We start from the raw sequence: 26,514 nt of genomic DNA, 5'->3' as shown, positions 1-26,514 counted from the left end.
TACATCACATGTAGCCTCTATGACGTCCTACATGATGATATATGACTTTACATTGCAGGTACCGTCTATGACGTCATGTGTGATGATCTATGACTTTACATTACAGGTACCTTCTATGAGATGATCTATGACTTTACATTACAGGTAGCCTCAATGATGTCCTGCGGATTATTTTGCGTTTGTATACTTACATTTTCCCTGACAGAAAGAGCTGGTTCCGCTCTATACCTTGTTTACGTATGCGTCCTTTTTCTCTCATTCTCCGGGAATTTCTCACTACTACCAACAGCCACAGCAAAATGTTTTGGACAAAAATACTACGTCATCAACTATGGATTTGTTTTCACAGCAACGGTATGTATATGTTGTTTTGTCTGTATTGAATGAGGGACACAAGGTGTTATTTTTACATATTACCCTCAATTCTAGTAAAAAGATATAAATCATTGCAAAGCATGTGCTTGACGTTCTTCGGGATTCAATGTTGTTTATTTTGACCTTTTGTGAGTTTTCTTAGTCACCTCAAATGTATTAAGACTTTAGTCCCCTAGACTGACTAGTATATTTAATTCCTTTTGGTAGTACTGTATATCACTCTCGATTTGCATTGTATTGTGCTATTATCATGTGGAGCTTTTTCTACTTCTACCATCCGTATTTTAAGGGGCATCTAAATAGCAGATCCAGAGATATTAATGATATTTTAAAAGCCTTCTATGACAGTCACTATACTTATAGATATTTCACCGTTAACATGTGAGCAAAACAGCTTGGCTATTTTCAAGGTTAGATTATTTATTTGTGTGACTGAGAATTATTACCTGCTACATCTTACCACAAAATAACTATACGGACACAATAAATATTATTCTTCTGTATAGATTACCATCAAGTTGACTGGATTAATTTCTCCATTCCCTACACTGACACGAAGCAAGCCTTTCTGTCCCTTTTGCTTTAATGTTCAAGCAAATATGAGATCATGTTGAAATGAGCCGTTAGAAATACCTGCCTATAACACGCAGAACACTTTCAGCAACTGAAAATATTTTAATTAAATAAAATAGGGTGTTATGTATTCATGATATCTATAAACTACTTTTCACTTCCAGATTGTTACTAGTCCTATTGGCGTAGTACTTACATCAAGTTTACAAACTTCATTAGGCTGGTATGGACTCTTCTTCATGGTAGCAGCATTTTCCTTCACAAGTGAGTAGAACAGTATTTTTTCAATAGAGTGCAGAAACAATTGAAGATACTTTTATTTTCGTTCTGGAAGGATGGGATACAAAGGTTTGCACAGCCTTCCCCTACGACAAAATGTGTTATTTTACACTTATAATCCAGTAATCCAATATGAATAACTATTTCTGAAACTCAATCCACCTATATCCTTCATTGTTATATTACATTATAACATTTAAAAAAAAATACAATGTATGTGTAATTTACGAATTGATTCAACAAGTACAAAAAGAGATGAGGTACTGGTAAAAGAAAATTCGAGGACAAATTTAAACTCTGAAAAAGCATGTTGGGTGGAAGAAACAGAAATAATGTCACCATTGCATAAAAGGCAAGCAGATGTCTATAATATTACATAAATATTATGTTTATTACCAGCTTCATTTGACGTGACATAAACATGCTGTACTTGCTTGGCCGTACTTTTATAACTATGCTATTAAATAAAAATATCCGTGTTTTTTTTCTAATTTTTGTGGTTACTTCGTTATCACAAAACAGATATGCCCAGGAATATGTAATATGCATGACAAGGATTTTTAGTAGTAATGGATTCCATGGACACTAATAGTTTACGGAATAAATTTTCATTTAACAGTTAATTAATCAATTTAATTATTCAGTGCTTTTAATAAAACCGGATGGTATAATTTACTTTACAGCATTCACATCACCTAATGCAATATGTCCCAGGGTTCTATGCGCAAGTTAATTAATGGAAAGGACCGTATTGCTCTCTTGGAGTGATTACACCTAATGGCTTGTTCGATCATTTTGATCACTATAATCTTCTCCATCATTTTCTTACCTTTAATATAACTGATATGTTTTTGCTATTTATAATCCTCCCAGGTCCCCATATCACTGCATTTTGATTAGTGTAATTCTTTTATAACCTTTTTGCACTTTCTTTAATCACAGTATCGCGCCCCATATCCTAATGCGTCTGTATTTCAGAATAATGTTTTGATTATTCCTAGAACATTGGAAGGTTTTACCTCACGTTGATAAAGTCAGCACGTCAATGTAAAACGAATGCATACGTGTTCTGAAACACAGACAGAATAAATCCGGTAATATATGGAGGTACCGGTGGGACAACATGTGACCTTGCATAATTCCAGACGTCTGAGCCATTTATACATCCCAGCACCTACCTCCATTATTTATAAAGCTATGGGTGGGTTCCCTACATAAAACAATTATCTTCACATGAAAAAGTCCCAGTATTGGCCAAATTGCTGATACATGACGAGGCTATAAAACTCTGGTTGAGGCCAACAAGGCACGCCAAGTGTTATTTTTTTCTCTATTTTCTCTCTCTATTTTTTTATTCATATTAGTCTACCAGTTGTATAATACATTTTTAGTATCAGCACAAAACTCTGGATATACTTGTGTTCCTTCACTTCTTATCTGATTCTCCTTGTCTGTCTGGAATTATAGCAAGTTGAGCTTTTGCACATGGATCCACATACCGGAAGCGCCGCCGATGCAAACAGGAAATTGAATCGGTGATAAAATTTTACAGACTATTCACATATATGGCTTTGAAAATAATGTTAGATTGCAATATATCAAACTCATCCGGCTAAGATCTATTTTTCATAGACATCCTAATGAATCGTACATATTTGCAATGCCAGAATGCCCAAAACCTGGATAACATGCCTTTTCGCTAATATTTAAGTCATGAACTGCATGAGTATGGAGTTTCCCAGAGTGTCCATTGTTGCTTCGGATCATTTCATTGGTCACAGTCTTAAGTAACTGGTAGCTAGTGCTCTATTGATATTCGTTTAGTTCAATATCATATGGTCCTTTCGAACAGGCCATTCTCTTTGAATGCTATGTCTTTCGAGTTGAAGTAATTGGTGCAGGGCTCAAAGACAGATATACGACCGTTGATAAGCAGCTGGATCTTGTTGACATTTACCATCTCGGATATATATTATCTCCCTGCCTGGTCCTCCAATACGTATCAACTAAAGTCTAGCTGCCATGCGAAGGTGGAGTATATATATACGTACCTGGGGCCAAAACCTTTATCCAGCACCCTTAAGTGCATCAACCGTGTCCCTACTAATAAGGACATTCGCGTCTTTATGGTAACAGGTAACAAGGGGTTCTGCGCGCTTTGTTTATCAAGTGGGGTAGTGTTCAGTAAAATCTGGTAGGGGTTTCTTCTCCGTTGTTTTGATATGCCGTTGTTTTTGACAATATAGCCCCAGCTCTTTTACAAAACTGTTGAAGAACTCTGAACAGTTGACACTGTATTGCCACTTTCACCCATATATTGGCATATATTCTGGTATAGCAGGGGCGTGGTCAGTAAAGGTCCAGCTGAGGTAGGCATGGAGCGAATTCGAAAGCATCGCGTCGTAACTGTGTTTTTTAAAGCAATACTTTTGGAGAATATCACTCATGACGCTAACTATTAAAATCCGATGTTCCCTAGGGGTGAGGTCTGTGGTGGAGCTTAAGACATAATAAAATTGGTTGGGTTTTTTGTCAGAATTTGCTTTGGCTCTGTACGAAATCATCCACCTTCCTGTGTTGTGAAAGCTCTTACAATGTAGGAGGGTTCCTGACAAGGTTTCAGGTTCATCGTAATTAGCTCGATAGCTCGAATCCTTGCTTGAGCCCTTGTGTATTTCCCCTCGGATCTGATGCGTAAGATTTGCCCACATTTTCACAATCTCATGAGCCAGACTCTAGCAGTCCGGCTTTTAGAAAATTTAAAGTGACAGAACAATTGTAAGCTCCGGCTCCGACTACAGAAGATCATATAGAATGTTCATATTGTGAAAAATATTCATTTGTCAATAATAATTATTCTTCATTCTGTATTCATAAAAAAACATATCACTGCAGATCTTACTATGATGTATATGCATAGCAATAATTTCGTCTTTTATTTATAGATGGCTGAACATGCTAAGTTCTATGTCAATTATTCCTTTCAGGTTTTCTCATTTCATTATTTTTCAACGAAAAGCGAGGAGATGGAAGAGACATATAAAGGCAAGGCTGACAGGACAGACGAATACAGAACTGACTCTGAAGTTTTTATATAACACATGTGTTGGAAATAGAAGTTTCCGAGTCTACTGTAGACGTGGTTATTTCCGTGGTGGTTTAATTTCGCGATTTCACCAAAGTAAACCTTACTGGTGGGGTTTAATTTCGTTTTACACCTGTCCCATAAATACCACATACACCACAAATAACTACGCATGGGATTTCTTTTTTTGCAACTGAATAGCCTTGGTGTATTTGGAGTAAATTCCTTCCTCTCTTTCAAACTCCCTTCCACGTTTGCAGTAATAGAGCCCTGTCCAAACCTTGTTTCGCCCTACCTGTGCATTATGTGGTGAGGGGCCGCGGTGGCCGAGTGGTTAAGGTGTACCGACACTTTATAACTAGCTCTTCACCACTTGGTTGCGAGTTCGAAACCTACGTGGAGCAGTTGCCAGGTACTGACCGAAGGCCGGTGGTGTTTCTCCGGGTACTCCGGCTTTCCCCCACCTCCAAAACCTGGCACGTCCTTAAATGACCCTGGCTGTTAATAGGATGTTAAACAAAAACAAACAAACATTATGCGGTGAAGTAGCCAAGCCATTTTGATTATGATGTGCTTTTTTGTCTGTAACATGTGCGACGGTGCCAATATTTATCAGCTATGCTTCGATGACTAGATATGAATTTAGCATTTTCTTCAGGGAGAGTGACAACTAACATTAGTTTCCAAAGTGCATCAAACACTTATATCTAGACATCGTGGTTTTCTCGCTGGGAAACATGAATTTTAATGATCAAGTTTATGACCTGTGACGTAAAACGTGTCTGTGAATTTGTCTGTCATTATGCCCTGATGTCCAGAAGAGTCCCGATGAATACATGTGCGATATGTGCGATTTTTTTTGTTCTTTGTATTTTATTGACATGCCTGTACATATTGTATCTTTAAACCTAGTTTTTATTTCAAAAATGATATTTCATTTTCTGAAACAAATATTTCTAAAGAGTCTGTGATTTTATAGTATACTTGCTTTTATTTAGCAATATTACTATGTACAGAGATGACCTCGTCATTTATGTTTTATTTATATAAATGTATTAAAACGTTATGAACTTTCTTAGGTTGCGTCATATCTTGTTTATATCTAGGTTGTCCTTGTTAACTGTAAAATGTTTGCAGTAATGCGGATGGATAGAGTTTATGCTTGGAACACTATTCCGGAATCAAGTGTTTCTCATCAACTTCCCGATTTCCTGGCTGCATAGTAAGATTTTTATATTTTTTTCCTTGTGTAACGTAACAACTGTAGCATTTACAAACTTAAGTTTGTGACTTTTGGGACATGGTGAAAATTTGTTCATAATTGCTAGAGACGGATTTTATATAAACTTCACAAACTTGTTTTCGAATTTCTCGAAATTCTCAATTTATATTGTAATTGTTATATATTGTACTTCACGAAATGAAGTTAATGTTTAGATTTTTGTTCTCCAAATTTGATTCTAATATACTCCTCCGATAGAGAATATCTATTAGTCTCGATCCGTGGCAATGTTTCGGTATATGTTCTTTCAAAAAGGAACGTTAGATTATGGAACCAAAACTAATGTTGTTCGGATGGACCATGTGTCTAGATTCTGAGGCATTTTTACAATTTATGCATTATTCCCCCGTGAAACTAAGAACCCAATGACCTATTCCTTCAAAACGTATATACCATTATCCAGCCGTTATAAAATACTTTTGCAAAACTTAACACACACGACTGTTCTTTGAATGTGAGATCGTTTGTACCTTTGCTGTTAAAAGAAGATATCCATGCACTTTGGGCAATTTCATTTGATTATCTTGTCTTTTCATTCTAATAGTACGTCCCCATAGAAAAAAAGATACTTATTTTTCAACAATAAGTTTTAAAGTCCAAGCCCCCTTTGTATCTACATGTAACCGGAGCCATAGCTTTGTTCACACAACAATTATATACCTTACTGCCTTACAGGAGATGTAATTACGAAATATATAGGTTAGAATATTCTGGTTGTTAGGGATACCGCTCACTAGGAAATATCTTACACTTTAAGTCGAAAAAGCATCGATTTTAAAAATGACTAATAAATAATAGTATATGATATATTAATATTAATTTATTTATATCATACAAATAATCATATATAATGAATAATATAACTTTAAACAAAAAAAACTATCAGTGGTTTCTATGGCTGGGCCAGTACAACATAGTGATTAAAAACAAAAGCTAATTTAAAATCAACAAAACGATAACAAATACGAACATAGAATAAAGATATGCATGTAGACCCTTGAAAAACAAGACTAAGTAAGTATCCTTCTTTTTATCACTGCGTTAATGTCTGAAGTTGAACACAGATACAAAAATAAGAATACTTCTATATCAGTACACAATACCTGGCTGCTTATGATTTTTTTTTCTTCTAAATAAAGTTTTATCAAGCATTGATATAAGATTTCGACCGATGATATGCTCCGGCCATGATATTCTCCCGGCCATGATATCCTCCCGGCCATAATATCCTCCCGGCCATGATATCCTCCCGGCATCATATCATCCCGCCGTGATATCCTCACGACATGATATCCTCCCGGTCATGATATCCTCCCGACCATGATATCATCCCGGCCATGATATCCACCCGGCATGATATCCTCCCGCCGTGATATCCTCCCGGCCATGATATCCTCCCGACCATAATATCCTCCCGGCCATGATATCCTCCCGGCCATGATATCCTCCCGGTCATGATATCCTCCCGACCATGATATCCTCCCGACCATGATATCCTCCCGGCCATGATATCCTCCCGCCATGATATCCTCCCGGGCCATGATATCCTCCCGGCCATGATATCCTCCCGCCATGATATCCTCCCGGGCCATGATATCCTCCCGGCCATGATATCCTCCCGCCATGATATCCTCCCGACCATGATATCCTCCCGGGCCAGGATATCCTCCTTGTAGTGCGAACAGTTCTCACAAGCAAACATTATGCAGTGCTATAAGGGTTGTCTCTCTTGTACCGTTTAGAAGGGTTTTCCGTCTTAACGTCAGCAACATTGTATTTGACCTCAGTCTCAGAAGTTCTCCTCAATCTAAGGAAATTCTTTAATGCGTTTATTCTCGATAGAAAAGCATTACAGAATCTAAAGAAACATCCTTAACTAAGAAATTCTCTTCGACTTTAAGGAACATTGATGAAATCGGGGTTTGGAAACTTTAAACACGGTAGTATATAATTGATCTGCAAACACGACAGGAAATGTATATCCTATATAATATTACTGTTTTAGACAGAGGGAAACCTCTTTATGGATATACCCTCCAAATATATTTTATATAGTGGATAATTACTCTTTAACCACGCAAAGATTTTAAGGATATTATTATATTTTATATAATTATTAGTAAATATTTCCTGTTGACTTATATGGTTTATTATAGAAATCAGAGCTGATTCTGTTAACCATGCTGTGTTTGATGTAATTCTGAACAGGTTACTTACCGTCTTTTATTAGGATGTCGACGTCGCTATGCCAGATGTCAAATGATCCGTTATCAATAGTTTGGGTGGGAATATTGCTCAGGGAGTTGACTTGGAGTGTGTAGTGGCAGAAGAAACAATGCTTATTTTAACAACTATCGTCACTGTCATAGAGCATTTAGGTTCTTGGGGCCTCATCTGTGTCCCGGTATGCTTGCTTCAACTCTTTAAATCAAGATACTGAAAGTTTGTGATTTATGTTTGGCTGACATTTTCCTGGTGAAGGTGTTGCATGGCTTTAAATGTCAGCGATTTTGCTGAATCAAAACGGAATGCTAGACTATACGAATGGAAGAAGGATGATTGAGATGTTTTGTGTAATAATTTTCTAAAGAAAGCAGTCGGTGTTGGATGTACATAGAGTTATATACAGTCCCTCTCAATTAGCTCATGGAGTATGCTTGATTAACTCGCCAAAGACTCCGGCTCGATTCCCGTCGGGGAAATTGGCCTGCAATGTCTTCATTTTTGCTCTTTTTTAAAGACGGAGTCCAACAAATTCCCACGATAGTGATAGAAACAGATGACAATATCCTAGAGCAGTTTTTTTTGTTTTTGTTTTTTTTTTTAATTTTTTGACTGTAACATCTATGCTAGAGTCATTTAAGGCGGACCCTGTGTGCGAGATACCCGCGTGTAAAGACGTGTCTATATGCTTTTGGAGGTTGCGATATGGACGTATTTGTCTCCATGTGATAGCGTGGAACTATTGTCGACTTTATAGTGCTACCCCAATGAAGCATACTGCCGAAGCCGCCTAACAGGACCCCGCATCCGGTAATATTACACTGCCAACAGGCGAACCAGTCGTCCCATTCCTTAAATGCTTAGCGTTTAGTAGGAGTGGCAACTACCATTTTATCGACTCTGGTATATCTCGGCTAGGGGACAGAACCCAAACCCTTCCTCACAGGGGCGATCGCTCGAATTAAGGCCTTAAGTGAGACAGCGTCAGGGGAGACATTGAAACAGTTGTTAGAAAGAAGAGAAAAGATAACAAATCATTTAGGCGCCTCTTACGATAATGCAAGTCTGGCAGCATGTACCATTCTTACGGCCTTGCAGGGCAGCAGTTGATAAAGTAGAACATACTACTTTGACTAAATGGGTTAGGTCAGGAGATTTAAATCCAAGATACTCTCCCTACCCATGTTGCTTTGCGCTTCTCGGGAAGCTGAGAAACGGATCGGTCTATGCTGTCGTCTTTGTATTCTTAGGTAAACTCTCAACCCTAAATTGCTCTGGAAGACATGCGACGGGCCTCCCATATGTTGTTTAGTAAGGTAGCAACCAACTATCAAGGATACACCGCCTCAATTGCTGTTTATTGGGTAATTTACCCAGAAAACAAACAAATAAACTAACACACAATCTGCGTGCCTCTTAAGGACTGAGATCAAAACCCCATAGTAATATTTACCATACGGAGAGACACAAGACCTGGCTCTAAATTTCAACATATCCATCAAGAGTCGGGATTAAGAACCCCGTGTATTCGCTATTTCTCCGTGTTGTATGTCCAATGTTCGGTTTAACCGGAACAATGACGTCAAGCCCTATCAATCAATCTGTAAATCTTTGCATTCATTACATCCAAGATATAAAAAATGTTCTTGCATGAAAATAACACTTCATAGATTTAATAATAGCAAGGTAGGAAATCGTATCTTATGTCTGAAAATCTAGTGAGAATATGTAAGCTGTATGTCTGATAATCTAGTGAGAATATGTAAGCTGTATGTCTGATAATCTAGTGAGAATATGTAAGATGTATGTCTGATAATCTAGTGAGAATATGTAAGCTGTATGTTTGATATCTAGTGAGAATATGTAAGCTGTATGTTTGATATCTAGTGAGAATATGTAAGATGTATGTCTGATAATCTAGTGAGAATATGTAAGCTGTATGTCTGATAATCTAGTGAGAATATGTAAGCTGTATGTTTGATATCTAGTGAGAATATGTAAGCTGTATGCCTGATAATCTAGTGAGAATATGTAAGCTGTATATTTGATATCTAGTGAGAATATATAAGATGTATATTTGATATCTAGTGAGAATATGTAAGCTGTATGCCTGATAATCTAGTGAGAATATGTAAGCTGTATGTTTGATATCTAGTGAGAATATGTAAGATGCATGTCTGATAATCTAGTGAGAATATGTAAGCTGAATGTCTGATATCTAGTGAGAATATGTAAGCTGTATGTCTGATATCTAGTGAGAATATGTAAGCTGTATGTCTGATAATCTAGTGAGAATATGTAAGCTGTATGTCTGATAATCTAGTGAGAATATGTAAGATGTATGTCTGATATCTAGTGAGAATATGTAAGCTGTATGTCTGATATCTAGTGAGAATATGTAAGATGTATGTCTGAATATCTAGTGAGAATATGTAAGATGTATGTCTGATAATCTAGTGAGAATATGTAAGCTGTATGTCTGATATCTAGTGAGAATATGTAAGATGTATGTTTGATATCTAGTGAGAATATGTAAGATGTATGTCTGATAATCTAGTGAGAATATGTAAGATGTATGTCTGATATCTAGTGAGAATATGTAAGCTGTATGTCTGATAATCTAGTGAGAATATGTAAGCTGTATGTCTGATATCTAGTGAGAATATGTAAGCTGTATGTCTGATATCTAGTGAGAATATGTAAGCTGTATGTCTGATATCTAGTGAGAATATGTAAGATGTATGTCTGATATCTAGTGAGAATATGTAAGATGTATGTTTGATATCTAGTGAAATAAGTATTTCTGCTAGTGAGAATATGTAAGATGCATGTCTGATATCTAGTGAGAATATGTAAGCTGTATGTCTGATAATCTAGTGAGAATCTGTAAGCTGTATGTCTGATATCTAGTGAGAATATGTAAGCTGTATGTCTGATATCTAGTGAGAATATGTAAGCTGTATGTCTGATATCTAGTGAGAATATGTAAGCTGTATGTTTGATATCTAGTGAGAATATGTAAGCTGTATGTCTGAAAATCTAGGTTGAACAAGTGAGCTGTGTGTCTGAAAATGTAGTAAGAATATTTAAGTTGTATTTTGAAAATCTTGGGAGAATAATTAACTCAACCAAGAGTTCCGCCTATAAAACGATATATTTATTTGTTTGAGTGGTTTGTTTGTTTGTTTTTCTTTTGTCATTCTTTTGTTTTGCTGAAGGTCTCGTTTATTGCGCAGATGAATACCTTAATATCTTGTTAGAATCCTTTTGTAAATATATCCAAAAGCACGAAGTCGACCTATACACAAAGGTCCTATGCTGGTGTGTGTGTCAAGTGACCACAGGTGTTGTGTTGAACCCCAAGAAAAACATAGATTCTTGTGTGTTTATTACTGGCTGGTATCGTGGAAATCTACATATTGGAAGTGTAAGAGACATATGCACTCATGTAAACCTTTGGAGAGATCAAAGTGACATTATTTATGTGATATTTCACCAAAAACGTATGAACAATATGCTGTGATGGCTGAACAAGTAGTGGAGGTTCCCAACGGGGATGACGAAGAAGGTGAGCTTTCATTCACAGCTTCACAAAAGCAAACAAATGAAGAAGTTTATGTTAATTTGAGAGATACTGTTGGTAATCTTGATAAGGTCAAGTTTAAACAATCGCTCTGTAGCATCTATAAAGGATCTGATGATGGGTTGACACACGTTAGACAATCGATATACGAGTATCTTGTCTCAGAAAACGAACTTACTCCGCAAGGTGTACTTATCAAACGAACAAATCATGGCAATAGTAGGGCGGAAGATAAAATATTAGAAGATATCTATACTCTATTTTCCTGTATAGAAGGAACTTATGACGTTGCAGAAATAAAAAGTATTCTTTCAAAGAAATCCCAAAGGAGCCTTGCACCCGGTGACATTACCTCAGGTAATACAGGTAACGACACAGGTATGAACGCACGCGTGTGCTTAGCGAATACAGGTGTTAGCGTAGACGTGCACGATAGGGCGGACTTGTTTACGCTAATCATAAACATGAGAGACGATATGAAATCACAACTAGAAGCTTTAACAGCGAAACAAGACAAAGAAATTAAAATTTTAAAATTGGAATTAAAGGAACTAAAAACCGAACTCTCGGAAACAAATAGCCAGCTTAGTAATACGAAAATCGAGCTGGAACGCGCAAACGGCGAAAAAATGCGCTTAAGACATGAACTTAGGATACATAATGAACAATTAAAAGGCAAGGATAATGAAATTATAGTACAAGGAGACGATCATGAAAAACACATGAAAGACATTAAAAGAGATTTAAAAGGCTTAAATGCGAAAATTGACAATATCAAAAACAACATGAAAACTCTGCCTGAAATAAAAGAGAGAAACAAGGGAGACAAAGCATATTGTATTCCATCTGTAGCTTCGTTCACAGTTACTGATAATCATGACATGGGAAATGTGACGGACGTAATCTCGAGCAACGATAACACTAAAGATTCTTCCGACGTCTTTAACGAACACCATGACACGCGTCAACAGCAACAAACTACTAATGTTATCGACAATAGCAATGCACAGCAGATGTACTCGGATGTAACGCGGAGTAAAAGCGCATATAACGACAAAAACTCTGCTGGTGTGACGTCATTCGCACAATATAAGGACGACGGCTGTGAGAATATACGACACGCGAAAGACACTTCTGATAACACGGTTTATAATATAGAAACGATCACTACTGGGTATCAATTCTCGGGTGTTAACCGCAAGCCAAGAACCAAACGAATCGTTATGTCGAGAGTAAGAGGAGACACGACAGATGAAAACGTCATTGAAAAGGTAAAGGAGTATGCACTTCACCGAGGCGTTAAACTGACTTTTGTACGCGTTTTAAAGAAATGGCCCGCCAGGAACGGAAATACGCCAACATTCACACTACGGGTGAATGTTGTAAATGATCACTATGACAAAGTAATCGGCCAAGGATTCTGGCCAAGCAATGTTCTTGTAAGGCCTTGGATTCCAAACAGCGAAAGAGAGGAACGCGGTGAAAACGGGTTTAACAGTAGATCCTACCAAACATTCGATTAATATGGTCAGTTGTTTTCTAATACTTTCCATTCTAATGTCACTTCTTCGTACAGAGACTTGGAATGCCAGAGGGATAATGTATAATACTACATACCTTTGTCAGCGTATAAAAAATCTTGATGTGATGTTTCTATGTGAAACATGGCTGTTACCAGAGCATATATCTTACCTTGATAGTGTAGATAAATCCTTTGTTTCATATGCTCGGGTTGATAGACGAATTCCTGCGGATGTGACGAGTAGAGCAAGTTCGCGAGGATGTGGCGGAACCGCGTTTATTTGGAGACGGGATATTGACGTTATACCGTTAATAAATGAAGGGAACGATCGTGTTATGATGATACGCGTCCGAACTAAGGATTCACAAGATCTGTATATGATCGGAGTGTTAATGCCGTCTACCAACTTTAGCTTGGACGCTTATCGGGACACATTAGAAATTGTAGAATCGCTCTACGATAAGTACACGGAGACTGGAACGGTCTTTATTCTAGGAGATATGAATGGGACGTTATCTACTGATTATGGCAGTAAAAACTGTGTAACTTCCAACATTAGAGGTGATATATTAGGACATTTCATGACAGAAAGACAACTAATATCAATTAATAGTCAAAATTGGGCAACAGGACCAGACTATACATTTTGTAATGGAGCCTTTAAATCATTAATTGACCATATTTTAGTTCCACATAATAAGGTCGATCTCGTAGGACAATGTTCTATCACTGACGATGAGTTGAATAATATGTCCGATCATTTGCCTGTGAGATTTGATTACAAAAGAAGACCCGTTGGCTCCTATGAACGCGAAAGTCCTTTTGCGATCTTCAACTGGAGGAAAGCTACTGACAAGCAACTTAATAAGTATAAAACAGACGTGAATCACGCGATTACCGAAATGAGAATAAATCCTGAAAACTGTACAATAGAGGAGATTAACGACTGCCTAAAGTCATGTGCAGATATCCTTATCAATGCCTCTATAAAATCTTTAACAGGAAAGACGTTCAAAAGTCAGTTAAAACCATACTGGAACTATGGTAACTTGAAGGATCTACACTCCGCCATGAGACGACATCGGAACGTGTGGCTAGTAAACGGGAAACCTCGCGATAGCCATGCTGAGTCCTATAGAAATTATAAACTATCTAAATGTGACTTCCGACGGGAACAGCGAAAAGCAAGACAGGCATACGAACAGAAACAGTTTCGCGAATTACAAGAAAACGCATGCGTAGATGTAGGCACATTCTATCGATTCGTTCGGAGACGTCGCTCTATCCGAGAGACATGTCAGGAATTACAAGTTGACGGCAATGTCATACGAGACTCAAATGAAATCCACCGTGTATGGTATAATCACTATGCTGCATTAGCGAAACCTTGCAATAACGATGCATTTGATGACGATTTCAAAGCAGACATCGAGGGTCGATTGGCACAAATTGTTGAAAATGCTGAGGAAAAAGACTGTGAACTACTGAAAGATAAAGTAACGGATGATGAAGTGAAACAAGCTATCAAAGGCATGAAAGCGGGAAAGTCTCCCGGACACGACAGTGTTGTTAGCGAACACTGCCAATACGCGGGTGAAGGACTTATTTCGTTCTTAACTACAATTTTCAACGCCATTGTAAAAGTGGAAAAATATCCAGCGTATTTTAAACAAGGAGTTGTAATCAGTCTATTTAAAGGTGGCAAGAAAAATAAAATGGATGTTAATAGTTATCGTGACATCACACTCACATCCGTATTACAGAAAGTATTTGAGAAAATACTATTTAGCCGAATTTTGCGAAGATCCGACGACATTGGATTTCCTTCGCCGCTACAACAAGGATTCAGATCTGAATGTGGTAGTTTGACAGCCGGGTTTGCAATTAAAGAAAGTATCCTTCACTATACAGATCGCGGATCAAGGGTATTGGTCGCTTTCCTCGACAACCAAAAAGCATTTAACTCCGTATGGATTGATGGATTACTCTATAAGCTATCACAACTCGGCTTTTCCGGTAAGATATGGCGTTTACTACGTGATTCATTTAGTTTGGTAACTTCGCGTGTTCTTTATAGAGGACGCCTATCAGAACCCTATGACGTCTTGCAAGGTGTCGGTCAAGGCCGAGTGATATCTGCGTGGCTATTTTTAGTAATGATTAACGACCTCGCCATAGAACTTGACCGTGGCATGAACGGTTTACGTGTAGGTGATATTCATGTACCGGGACTCTTTTTAGCTGATGATACTCTTGTTGCTGCTGCCTCTGCAAGTCACTTGCAGCGTGAACTAGACATTGTCTATGAATATTCTTTGAAATGGCGAATGACCTATAACAGCGACAAAAGTGGAATTGTTATTTTTGAAAAATCGAAGAAAAGGCAAAAATTTGTACCCAAAACCCCCTTCTACATTGGGCACAATCAGCTCCAATATAAAAATGGCGTTACCTATGCTGGACTTCTTCTGACTACAATGCTCAATAGTGACGAATGTGTGTGTCAGCAAATGGAAAAGGTTAAAAAGCTTTTTAACTCGATGATCGGTTTAGGCATACACAAAAATGGAATGTCCCCAGCGCTTAGTGTAATTATCTGGAAGAATATCCTACTACCGTCTCTAACATACGGGTGCGAACTGTGGAACAATATTTGTCGGTCAACAACATGGACAGATGTTGAAATACTACAACGGAAAGTGGCAAGGCGATGTCAAGGCTTCGAGTTCGACTCTCCCACATGTGTGACAATCAACTGCTTGGGATTATGGGAAATACAATCACATGTTGACAAATGTAAATTGCTGTTTTGGAATCGCTTAAGTAGGGGGAATCCCAATTTTATCTGGAAAAGGATCTTTAATGCCCGCTTGTGTGACTTCATAGTAGATGAAACCATTACGACAGGTTTTATTCCCGATGTCGTCAGGATACATCGCAAATATCAACTAAGTAGTTTATTTGAGGATTTTTTCTTCTATGGAGACACAATCGGTAAAACCAGCTGGAAAAAATTCATAACAAATGTTATCCACTTTCATCAAGAAACCAAATGGAAAGAAGTTCTAACTGAAAGACAAGAGCTAAGCATATATTCGGACATCCACACGAGCCTGACGTTACATCCGCTTTATATATTAGGAGAAAAACACCCAGCATATACTTGGAAACTAGCCGAGATGATTAAACTCTCATATCTCCATGTTAAAGAAATAGTTGTATGCAAATTGTGTGGACAGCGTGGCAGTAACGTTATAGCTCATTTTATTATTCAGTGCTGTAAACTACAGGAAACTAGAGATTCGCTACTAGACAACGTCGTCAATGTCCTGGGAACTGCAAACTATGTCATGTTTGCCGACCTCGACGAGAATAGCATGACAAAGGTGATCCTAGGAAGCCGGGATACTATTGAAATAGACGATGATGTGTGGGAACAATTTATGTTGCTGAATTCCATCAGTATCGCCAAAATGACCAAATATTTATTTGAAATACTATAATATATAAATGTAAATGTAAAAGAAACGCTCAACGGAATAGATTTATTAGGCTATCGCAATACTTAAGCGATGGCGGATTCAATTTCTTTCATATCAATTATTCATTTCTTAATTTATTGTTTTCCTGTTTATATGTTCTGTAATCTTCATGCAATTGGAGGAAATAAAGATATCTATCTCTATCTATACATATTGATGTTTTAAGTATCAACATAAGTTTTCGTATAACTATACATATGTGCAGCTAGAATGAAAGCTATTTCAGAAGGACTCTCCAAATCCATGCATGCACTGTACATATACATGTACTTTAATATAATTGTATGCAGATAAACTAAACACCGATTTCTGCCGTTCATTGACTTTCTCAACTTTACCCTTAAATGAGACTTAACTGCCACGGTATATCACCATAAAGAATCCGCTCCCACAATCCTGATCGGCGTGGACCCTCTGACGTACTTAAATGTGCATTTCCCCGAATGTGACGAAGTCATGCCATCTGTACTCGCATCATTTCGGACGACGATCAATCAGTCGTGGTTCCTTTAAGTCTTAGACACACAATCTTAACTACCTTCCTGAAGTGTAATAAAACACATTTTAGTGTCCGATAGGAAAACCCTATTGTGGTCTCCCACTCTCCTGGGTATATAGATATATTGTCTTATTTCAAGTTCTTTTATGCCAAAAATTGATCCGTCAACATGTATAGAAAACATTTTGAAAAGATTAAATGTTTTCGCGGTTTTCGAAAAAAAAATCTTTCGATATTATGTATCTACTGTAAATAAAATCAATACTTGGTATGTTTATCACGTGCTTGGGTCTGACTTTGTTCTGGCGTTGTCTTGGATATGAGCCAATATCCGAAGTTTTAAAACACTTCGCTCCAATTCGCACGTGCTTGGCTGAGTTTGGTGAAAACAAGTTCAGTCAGCAGATATCAATATTATCATATATATATATTCATTGGAAGACGAAAAAAAAAACAGAATACAAACGAAGCGTTTAATTAAGTGCCCTACAATCGTCGTTAGTTTATAGTACTGTAGATATCGTGATAAAAATTTGGCGAAAAAATGAACCGAATAAGTCATTATATGTAGGGTATGTAAAGAAAACATAAACTTACATCAATCTATTGTCCTATCATGGCAAAATGCCAAAATTGTTCAAGAATCTTAATATATAACCTAAATGAGATTTATTTTTCATATGATATTTCATGAAATGGGTCTTAGGTTTAAGCATTTGCGACCAAAAATTAGAACTTCGGGACGAGTTTCATCAAATGAAATGGAAACAAATTTAAGATAACATTTTTTCACGTAACTTAATAAAATTAAAACCGTACATTCTGACAAACGGGAATAACTTCTCATCTATGTACGTTTAGTAGGGCCGCGGTGGCCGAGTGGTTAAGATGTCCTAACACTTTATCACTAGCCCTCCACCTCTGGGTCGCGAATTCGAAACCTACGTGGGGCGTTTGCCAGGTGCTGACCGTAGGCCGGTGATTTTTTCTCCGGGTACTCCGGCTTTCCTCCACCTCAAAAACCTGGCACGTCCTTAAATGACCCTGGCTGTTAACAGGACGTTAACCAAACAAACCAAACCAAAGTGTAGAAATCTCGTCAAATTTCTGTTTGATCCAAGATGTACCCCTCTCAAAATGAATAGCGTTCTCGGCCGAACAATATCGATTCGAACACGCAGTAATTTTTTTCCCAATTTAATTTTTATGAGCTATCCCTATTGTTTAGATGCTTCCTATCATTCTTAGAAATCTCAGTAACTGCCGTGAATAATTGATGTCATGGGATCCAAAGTGACGCGGAAACTATCTTCCAACGGGAATATTTGCGAAAGAGACACATTGTAAATATCTGGAATAGAAGTCGTAGCACTACAAAAAAAAAAAAAAAAAAAAACGCATATGAGAAATCTAACATTGACGACGTTCTGCTAAGGAACTGGTATCTGAAATGTTTCTGACTAATCTTGACATGTGTAGAGGCCACTACACCACACTTGGATAACAATGCTGAAACGAATCAATTGTTTGGTATGACAGTGTTGTGTCGATGTGACGTGTACTTTTAGAACTATTTCGGACTGCGAAATATCATCAGATCTCCCCAATGATTTGTGATTATGACACTCCGTTCCTTATCTGAAAATTGCTTTTGGGGAAGCGTTGGAATTATTGAAACTAGACTATTTACAGAAATATGGCGTTTTTATAACCAATGACAAATATTGTAAGCTTAAAAATTTGGCCGATCAATCAGCGTTATTGTCTGTTTTTAGTGTGCTATTATTTTAATGTTTCGATCCTAGCAGAACAATCACGTGTTTTTGTTATGCAATCCTGTCCAAACTGCCGAAAATGGAACCAGCAGTTATGCTGGACTGACACTTCACCATGATGTCAACGATGCCATCCACGATCCAAACAAATCGTGAAGCTCCACAATTCAGCACAGGGAATTTCCCTTTCCTAGTCTCTCGTAGGCTCTCAATTTGTTCTATTTCTACCTGAAGCGTTTGTGGTATACGAACACGATCCTGTTCAGAATTTGTCACGATTTCCGTTATGTTTCCAAGTTCACTAAGACCCCCTACGCAAGTGCATCAAGGTCTGTTGCCCATTGTTTAGGTATTTTAAGTCCTAGAACACTCATCTACGATTACCATGCTCTCGTGAGATTTGCCATCGAAGGGGGTATAATTTTGGCAAAGGTTTTGAGAATCAAAATTTGTCGCTATTCTCACAATCACCACGATCCACTACTTTCCCTTACGCTCACCATGATTTCACCCTGCGAACCCCCACCCTTGTCACACCTTGCCATAACTCTGGGTGTACACTTTGCCACGATTCATGTATCTACTATCTCCACAATTTGAATGAAGCGTGGTAAGGGAAGTGATCGTGGGATATAATCGTGGTGATCTTGACGGACTGTAGTGAAATCGTGTTAAACATGGCAAACTGTTTGACTTACAAATATTTTGCTACGATTATTATACGATAACGAATCATATGAGAGCTTGATAGAACGTGCCAATCGTGGAGGAGTGATGAAGAGCTTATCATACCTAACGAAACACAATAGAACTTGGTGCTAATGCATGGGGGGGGGGGGGGGGGGGGGGGGGGGAGGTATTGATGAACGAGAATTACGATTTATTCAGATTTTACGAAGGTTACACCAACGTGAAAATGTATGATTATTTATGATTACTTAAAGGATAAAGGCAATACTAGGAAAATAGAAGACAATAATTATAATTAAAGACAGGACAACACGAACTGATATAAAACAAGAGGCTCGAAGGGGATGTAAGCGAAGTGTGAAAAACGCTGTTGAATAATACCTATAATAATAGCAATATATCTGGACCGAACGGCAAGGTTAAGCGTGGCCATCTTGCTATACTTAACTGTACTTGCTGATCACAAGGGATCTGTTAATATTAATGTGACTGATCTTGAACATGATCGTGTTGGCTTCGTTACATAACGCACCAGGTAGTAACGGCGTATGACAGCGTTGAAAATGGAAAATTTCACGCAATTAAATGTGGAACTCTACGGAATAAGTATTAACATCTGTCTCGTTGAGTACACGCGAACCAGCTGTCACGACCGCTGCTTCGTACTTCTAAAACGGTTATGCAACCCAATCTAAATTCGGAACAAGGCTGTATTGCCCTTTTCGTTAATACAAAACCATAACAGTTGAATTTGTTTACGAAACATCGAAATTTCTACTTTCTGACCTAGTCTGTCAAGAAGAAGCTCTTGCTCATTTCGCACCACGAGATCTTTTCCGTCTACTCCAGGTCAAGTAAGATTTAGAACCATTCGCTTGTGTCAGGAATCCACTATCTTTGTGACAATCATGTTGCTTGCTTTCTTTCTGAAAAAGCAAAAATAAAAGAATAAGTGTTGTGTCGCAATTGTTTTATTATTATTTTGAAGTATTTTTTATTTTTTGTACTTATCATTAAATGATGGTTAACTGGAGAAAGTGCATAACTTTTAGCAAACGTTCAAATGTTATCATGCATCTTATCGGTGATGAGATTGGGCCACTAGTTGGTTAGAGAAATTGTTTCCTTTTGGTTTATAGCCTTCATGGCTCTGCCTACTGATAAGGTTTGTTTCACCATTTGATGTCAATATTCTGTTGGCTTTAGTTAGTTACTGGTTTATCGCCTTCATGACTCCGCCTACTGATAAGATTCGTCTGACCGGCTCGACTGTAGTCAGTGTTCAGTAGTTACTGGTTTATCGCCTTCATGACTCCGCCTACTGATAAGATTCGTCTGACCGGCTCGACTGTAGTCAGTGTTCAGTAGTTACTGGTTTATCGCCTTCATGACTCCGCCTACTGATAAGGTTTGTTTCACCATTTGAAGTCAATATTCTGTTGGCTTTAGTTAGTTACTGGTTTATCGCCTTCATGACTCCGCCTACTGATAAGATTCGTCTGACCGGCTCGACTGTAGTCAGTGTTCAGTAGTTACTGGTTTATCGCCTTCATGACTCCGCCTACTGATACGATTCGTCTGACCGGCTCGACTGTAGTCAGTGTTCAGTAGTTACTGGTTTATCGCCTTCATGACTCCGCCTACTGATAAGATTCGTCTGACCGGCTCGACTGTAGTCAGTGTTCAGTAGTTACTGGTTTATCGCCTTCATGACTCCGCCTACTGATAAGATTCGTCTGACCGGCTCGACTGTAGTCAGTGTTCAGTAGTTACTGGTTTATCGCCTTCATGACTCCGCCTACTGATAAGATTCGTCTGACCGGCTCGACTGTAGTCAGTGTTCAGTAGTTACTGGTTTATCGCCTTCATGACTCCGCCTACTGATAAGATTCGTCTGACCGGCTCGACTGTAGTCAGTGTTCAGTAGTTACTGGTTTATCGCCTACATGACTCCGCCTGCTGATACGTTTCGTTTCGCCGACTAAGCCAGTGTTCAGCCGGTTTACTAAGTTGCTGTTTCACCTGTGTGATTGGATCTTCTCTTTAAAGATGCGACATCAGCTACAGTTGACCTACTGTTTCTAAAACAAAACAAAAAACAAAAAAACAAACAAACAAACAAACAAACAAAGTACATAAAAGGGTACAAAATGTGTAGAAATAGTTTTAATGAACTACACGTGCTACAACTAAAACAAAGTAATATCAATGTGCCTATAGTGAGTGGTCATAAGGCAGAAAGTCACAAACAAAGCAAAGATGCATGATATAATTTCTTCTCGAGGTAATTGATTATTCATCAGATTTAAAAGGTAAAATTAAAAAGCTCAAACTTTTTGAGTGTGTTATAATCTATTTAATGGTGGTATTGCATAATAATATACAACAATCTATTGCTGTCAGCATCCTTATGAGTATCTAACACCTAGGTGGTATTCTTTCACGCTATGTGTATTTATCAACGACAGCATCGGCATATACTCCGTGACAGTCAAATTAACCAGATCTATTAACAATGTACAGCTCGAATTGTTTACATGTTTACACCAGACATCAATTGTTAAATCTCCGCCTACGTCATAACACGCCATAAAACGGAAATTCGAAAAACATGTCTTCATTTGGTTTCCTTTTCAGGCAGCATTTGGCTCGTGGCCGAAGTTCAAGGCCACTAGGTCAAAAGTCAAGGGTATTTTGTAATGAAAGGAAAGAGATCAAAATATTTAATAAAATCACCTGACTTAAAAGTTCAAGGCCACTGGGTCAAAGGTAAAGGATAGTATTGTCAGATATTGGGGTCATATCTGAGAAAGATGTTTGACGTCGTAAACAAGAAGGGCTTGGATGGACTTATTGTCTCCAGAGGTTGCACTGCCGTTATGCACGTCACAATAGCCGGGCATTTACCGGAAACGCAAAAAAAAAAAAAAAAAAGAAGAAGAAAGGAATTCACGACATTCTCTTTAAAACCATATTGATCGGTGTTTTTTAACTTCGTCACTCTGTACATGTACGTAATACCCCATACAAAACAGAAATTATGTTTGTCTGAAATGAAAGTTTTGTTTAAGATATAATTAGTTTTGAGTTTGAGACCTGGTGATGGTATCCGCTGGAGAACATTTGCCTAACTCCGGTCAGGTTCCTAAATCGATTTCCCATCAAACAGCGTGTCATCGATAACGACCTCGGCTCCCGCTTAGTCAGCTAACAGTTCTGACATTTTGTTCGGAAATATTTCCGGCACCGGTGTGATGCCGAATGGTCCCCTCCGGAAACGGGATCGCCCAAATGGCGTAATGATCCTAGTTATTTTTTTCATTATCTCCGTTGAGAGGTATTTGGTAAGATCCAATGTCCCCGTAATCGGTCGCGTCGACCACCGAGGCTTGTCGTCACACTGAATGTCACGTATTCATGTTTTAAATGGCGACACCGGTTCCCAATATACCTGTACATACACATTCCTTGTTCTTTTAGAGATTTTCTAATATAGTGATTGAAGTAGGGAGTTATCATCTTCTATGTACTGTTTACGACCATTCTGGTTTTCTAATTGTCTTTCGCAGTGGATTCGCACACGTCTATCCCCAAACTTCACTGACGAAAACTATATATAGATTTTAATTTCTTGTCGTAGTTGTATTGTGTTGAATATATGTAATTTGTGTCTATTTCGCATCCATGAATATATATACATATATTGCGATCCAGGTTTTTCAGAACGTGGATGTGGTGCAATGGTACAAATTGCGGGTAATTCTGGCTAGGCAATTAGGTGTCTTAGATCGTGAGTTCAAGGCCACATTATAAAAATTGTCTTCCCTCTTCATCTGTGTTACTATCTATATATATATCTATACTGTAAATATGCATATTTTAACGGTTACCTTATTTTAACGGTTACCTTCTTTTAACGGTCACATTGTTTTAGCAATTTCTCCATTGAATGCCTTCCGCTAAATTATGATCGTTCTGCATATTGCTTTCTTTGAAAAGTACTGTTGGTGTGCATTAAGTAAAGTCTGGGGCGCTAAAATTTAAAGATTACCAAAATGATTAGGTTTACAGTATATTGTATCTATTGCTAAATACATATAACGTCAGTGACGTTTATCTTTGCTGAAACCATAATATAACGCAATGTCTCTTTTACTGTGTTTAACGTCATATTAACAGGCCAGAAGACTCGGAGAAAAACCACTAGCCTACGGTCAGTACCAAGCAACTGCTCCACGTGAGTTTCAAACTCGCAACCAAGAGGTGCCTCAGAGGGACACCTTAACCACTCAGCAACCGCGGCCCTCTTGACTGCTTACCATTCCGATGATAATTCAGCGCTATTTCTGCCAGCATGTCCTGTTTGACTTCTGCAAGTAACGAATAAGCGGCTTTTAAGGAAAATACCGACGAAATTTGCAACAATATAATTCTGAATGGTATTTTGACAAGATCACAATTTAGTAGTTGCTTTTGCTGCCTCAATTTCCTCGGTAGTGCCTAATTGCGGATGCACAACGCGTTTGCTAAATCATGCATGGAAATGGTAGAGATATATGTTCTCTTAAAACATTTTCTGGCATGTAATTTACATGTAATTTAGCTCCTTCATTCAAGCATATAACCAACACTTCCTTCACGGAATCAATCATTCATGTATGTAGCCCCTGAAACACCGCTTATATCGGCATTCGTTTGGGCATTTAAAGCTTTTTAACCCATCTCCCAACTTGCACACATAATCAAAGATAGGGTTATATTACACACGCAGATGAATTTTAGCATTTTAATCGGCCTTTGCGAAAGGCAAATGAGCTTACGAAAGTCCTCTGTCAGTCCTCTGTCCGTCGAAGTTTTCGATCCTTCGCCCGCCGCGTGTATTTTCTCGTTGAACGTCTTCTTCGCAATGCCAAAAGGGCATGCAGTCATTAAATTGGGCCAGTATATCACTGGGAGGACTGGTTATCAATATTCTTAAATTAAAAACAAAGTGGTAAACTGTGTTAAAATCTTTAAACGACACCTTGATAATCTGGATCATACATGTAATTATATGCAATAATTATGCATAAATGGCAGGTTATCAGGTCTGTTGAAATTAATGACTTTATCTCTCATTTCCAAGTCATAAAAGCCAACTGTGACGACTTGTAATTAACGACAAAATGTGTCCATGAGAAATGACAGTTGACAGGCTATATACTGAAATGAAAGATTCCCTAGTTACAGATCAAAATAAAATATTTTGGGTCGACTTTGAAAACTGCGATAATAAAATTTCCAAGCCAATCATTTCGACAGACCCATCCTGTAACGATATTGCTCAGTATATAATAAAATTTGTGGAAATAAAACGACACTTTCTCATAGAGTTCTTTATTTGATGAAATTATAGCTCTTTCCGAATAAGTAATTAAGAACAAATTCATCTGTGTTTAATATTTGTCTGCAAAAAGTCGAGGAGGCAAAGTTATGGTAATACTTTTTCGTTGGCGAAGGCGGCGTTGTTGTCTCCATTTCGCTAGTTTTGCTTTCAAATCCGTTGCTTAAATTGTTGAAGTCAAATATGTACACAGTCTTATCACATATTGGGAACACACCCATCATGTGTGGGATGTCATACAGTTTGTATTGTTAAGTGACTTTGGAAATTTAGGATGATGACAATCCTTGAAGTTTTGCGTTTATCGCAGGAAGTTCTAAATACAGAGATATTCCAATCAAATCTGGAATGTAGTAATATTAATGTAGGCACATCGCAACACACACTCTATATGAATTCATTTTTTGTTTGTTTGTATGATTTAGAGACAGTAATATTATAATTAAAAGCTTCTCCCCTTGACTGAAAGATTATTTATAGTCAAACTCAAACAGGTTCTGTAATATATAATTAATACGGAATCGATCCTTCTTTATTATAGCAATTAAGACTTGGTACGCAACACCTACAACTAGATGAGCATTACGGTTAATTGTGTACTTATCAAGATTAACTGACAAGAGAAACCCGTGAAAATCACCATGCATTATCGAAGTGGTGATACAGCTAGAAAGCCGGAGTTTCGCATCTTATTTGCATGAGGCCCCGAACGGTATATTGTTGCAGGGGACAAATTTGCTTACGATATGAAAAATAATACATGGATCAGGTTTCATTTTAAAATGCAGGATCGAAATTCTGAATAAGGTTAGTAGAAACTGGCTAATGTTTGAAATTATTGATCTTATTTTTATTTGTTAAAAATTCTAGCTTTGAATGAAATAATGACTCTTTATCGGGCGTCTTAATCACAGAAAGGTAGTGACAGGCCGGATGCAAGTCAGCATCGATGACAGCATTGTTGAATAACACGTGAAATGATATAATCATGGCATACGTTTACAATCAGTCATACAAACTTATGTAATTATTTTAATTGGTATTAATTCTGCGGTTTATGTATTCATTAACTTACATAATATCAACACTGCTTAAAAGATAAAAAGAGCCATTCGGTCAATATTTTTTCCCGGATCCTGACCGGTAAAAATGAATCATTTCTCCAAACCGAACCCTCTCAAATCCGGCTTAATTAGGGATGTTCCACTGTATATGCAAGTATACGTTGTATAGTATTGTAAATATCCATTGATTATTGCCATACCTTGTATGCCGTTCTCTGATGCAGTTTCCAAATGAAAATTTTGTTAGTTTGTTTGTTTAGGTTTTACGCCCCATCGACAGCTTTGGTCATTAAGGGCCAAACGAAATACTATCATTTTATTTTATTTCAGTTTAAAATCAGATAGAAAATTCGTTTTTAAAAGCATTCGTATTGTATATTTAAATCATTATGATAAAATAAAAAAGTGGGTCAAAATAATAAAACATATATAACGAATAGATTACGGAACTTTGTGATATAAATATAACGTCTAAAAGAGTAAAGTAAAAGATACCAAAGTCTATAATATAGATCGATTTCTTTCAAATCCATATATATATAGTGCTTTCAAATCCACGGATTTGAAAAGAGTTCCCATATCCTGGACTCAAAAGTAGTAATGCAGTAAATTATATATTAGTTATCACCAATGTGCTTG

The 26,514-nt window shown here is 37.6% G+C and overlaps 1 protein-coding gene across 2 annotated transcripts in view; it reads left to right on the top strand.

Annotated features, from left to right (window-relative positions):
* Positions 1–23,762, top strand: part of LOC117322312 (oxalate:formate antiporter-like) — a 33,183-nt gene extending 9,421 nt beyond the window's left edge. The window contains exons 9-11 of one of the 2 annotated variants that reach the window (XM_033877165.1): positions 145–354; positions 1,113–1,212; positions 23,608–23,762. In XM_033877165.1, the coding sequence (XP_033733056.1) occupies positions 145–354; positions 1,113–1,212; positions 23,608–23,669 (372 nt within the window). In that variant the 3' untranslated portion in view covers positions 23,670–23,762. Of the gene's footprint in view, positions 1–144; positions 355–1,112; positions 1,213–4,214; positions 5,388–23,607 lie in introns of those variants that run through there. The other variant, XM_033877166.1, reaches the window with a different exon arrangement.
* The last annotated feature ends 2,752 nt before the right edge of the window (positions 23,763–26,514 follow it).

The sequence above is a fragment of the Pecten maximus genome, chromosome 2 (genome assembly GCF_902652985.1).
Source record: "Pecten maximus chromosome 2, xPecMax1.1, whole genome shotgun sequence".
NCBI classification, from domain to species: domain Eukaryota; kingdom Metazoa; phylum Mollusca; class Bivalvia; order Pectinida; family Pectinidae; genus Pecten; species Pecten maximus.
Note: the sequence above shows the minus strand (reverse complement) of the source record. Positions and strands in the feature narration are given on the sequence as shown.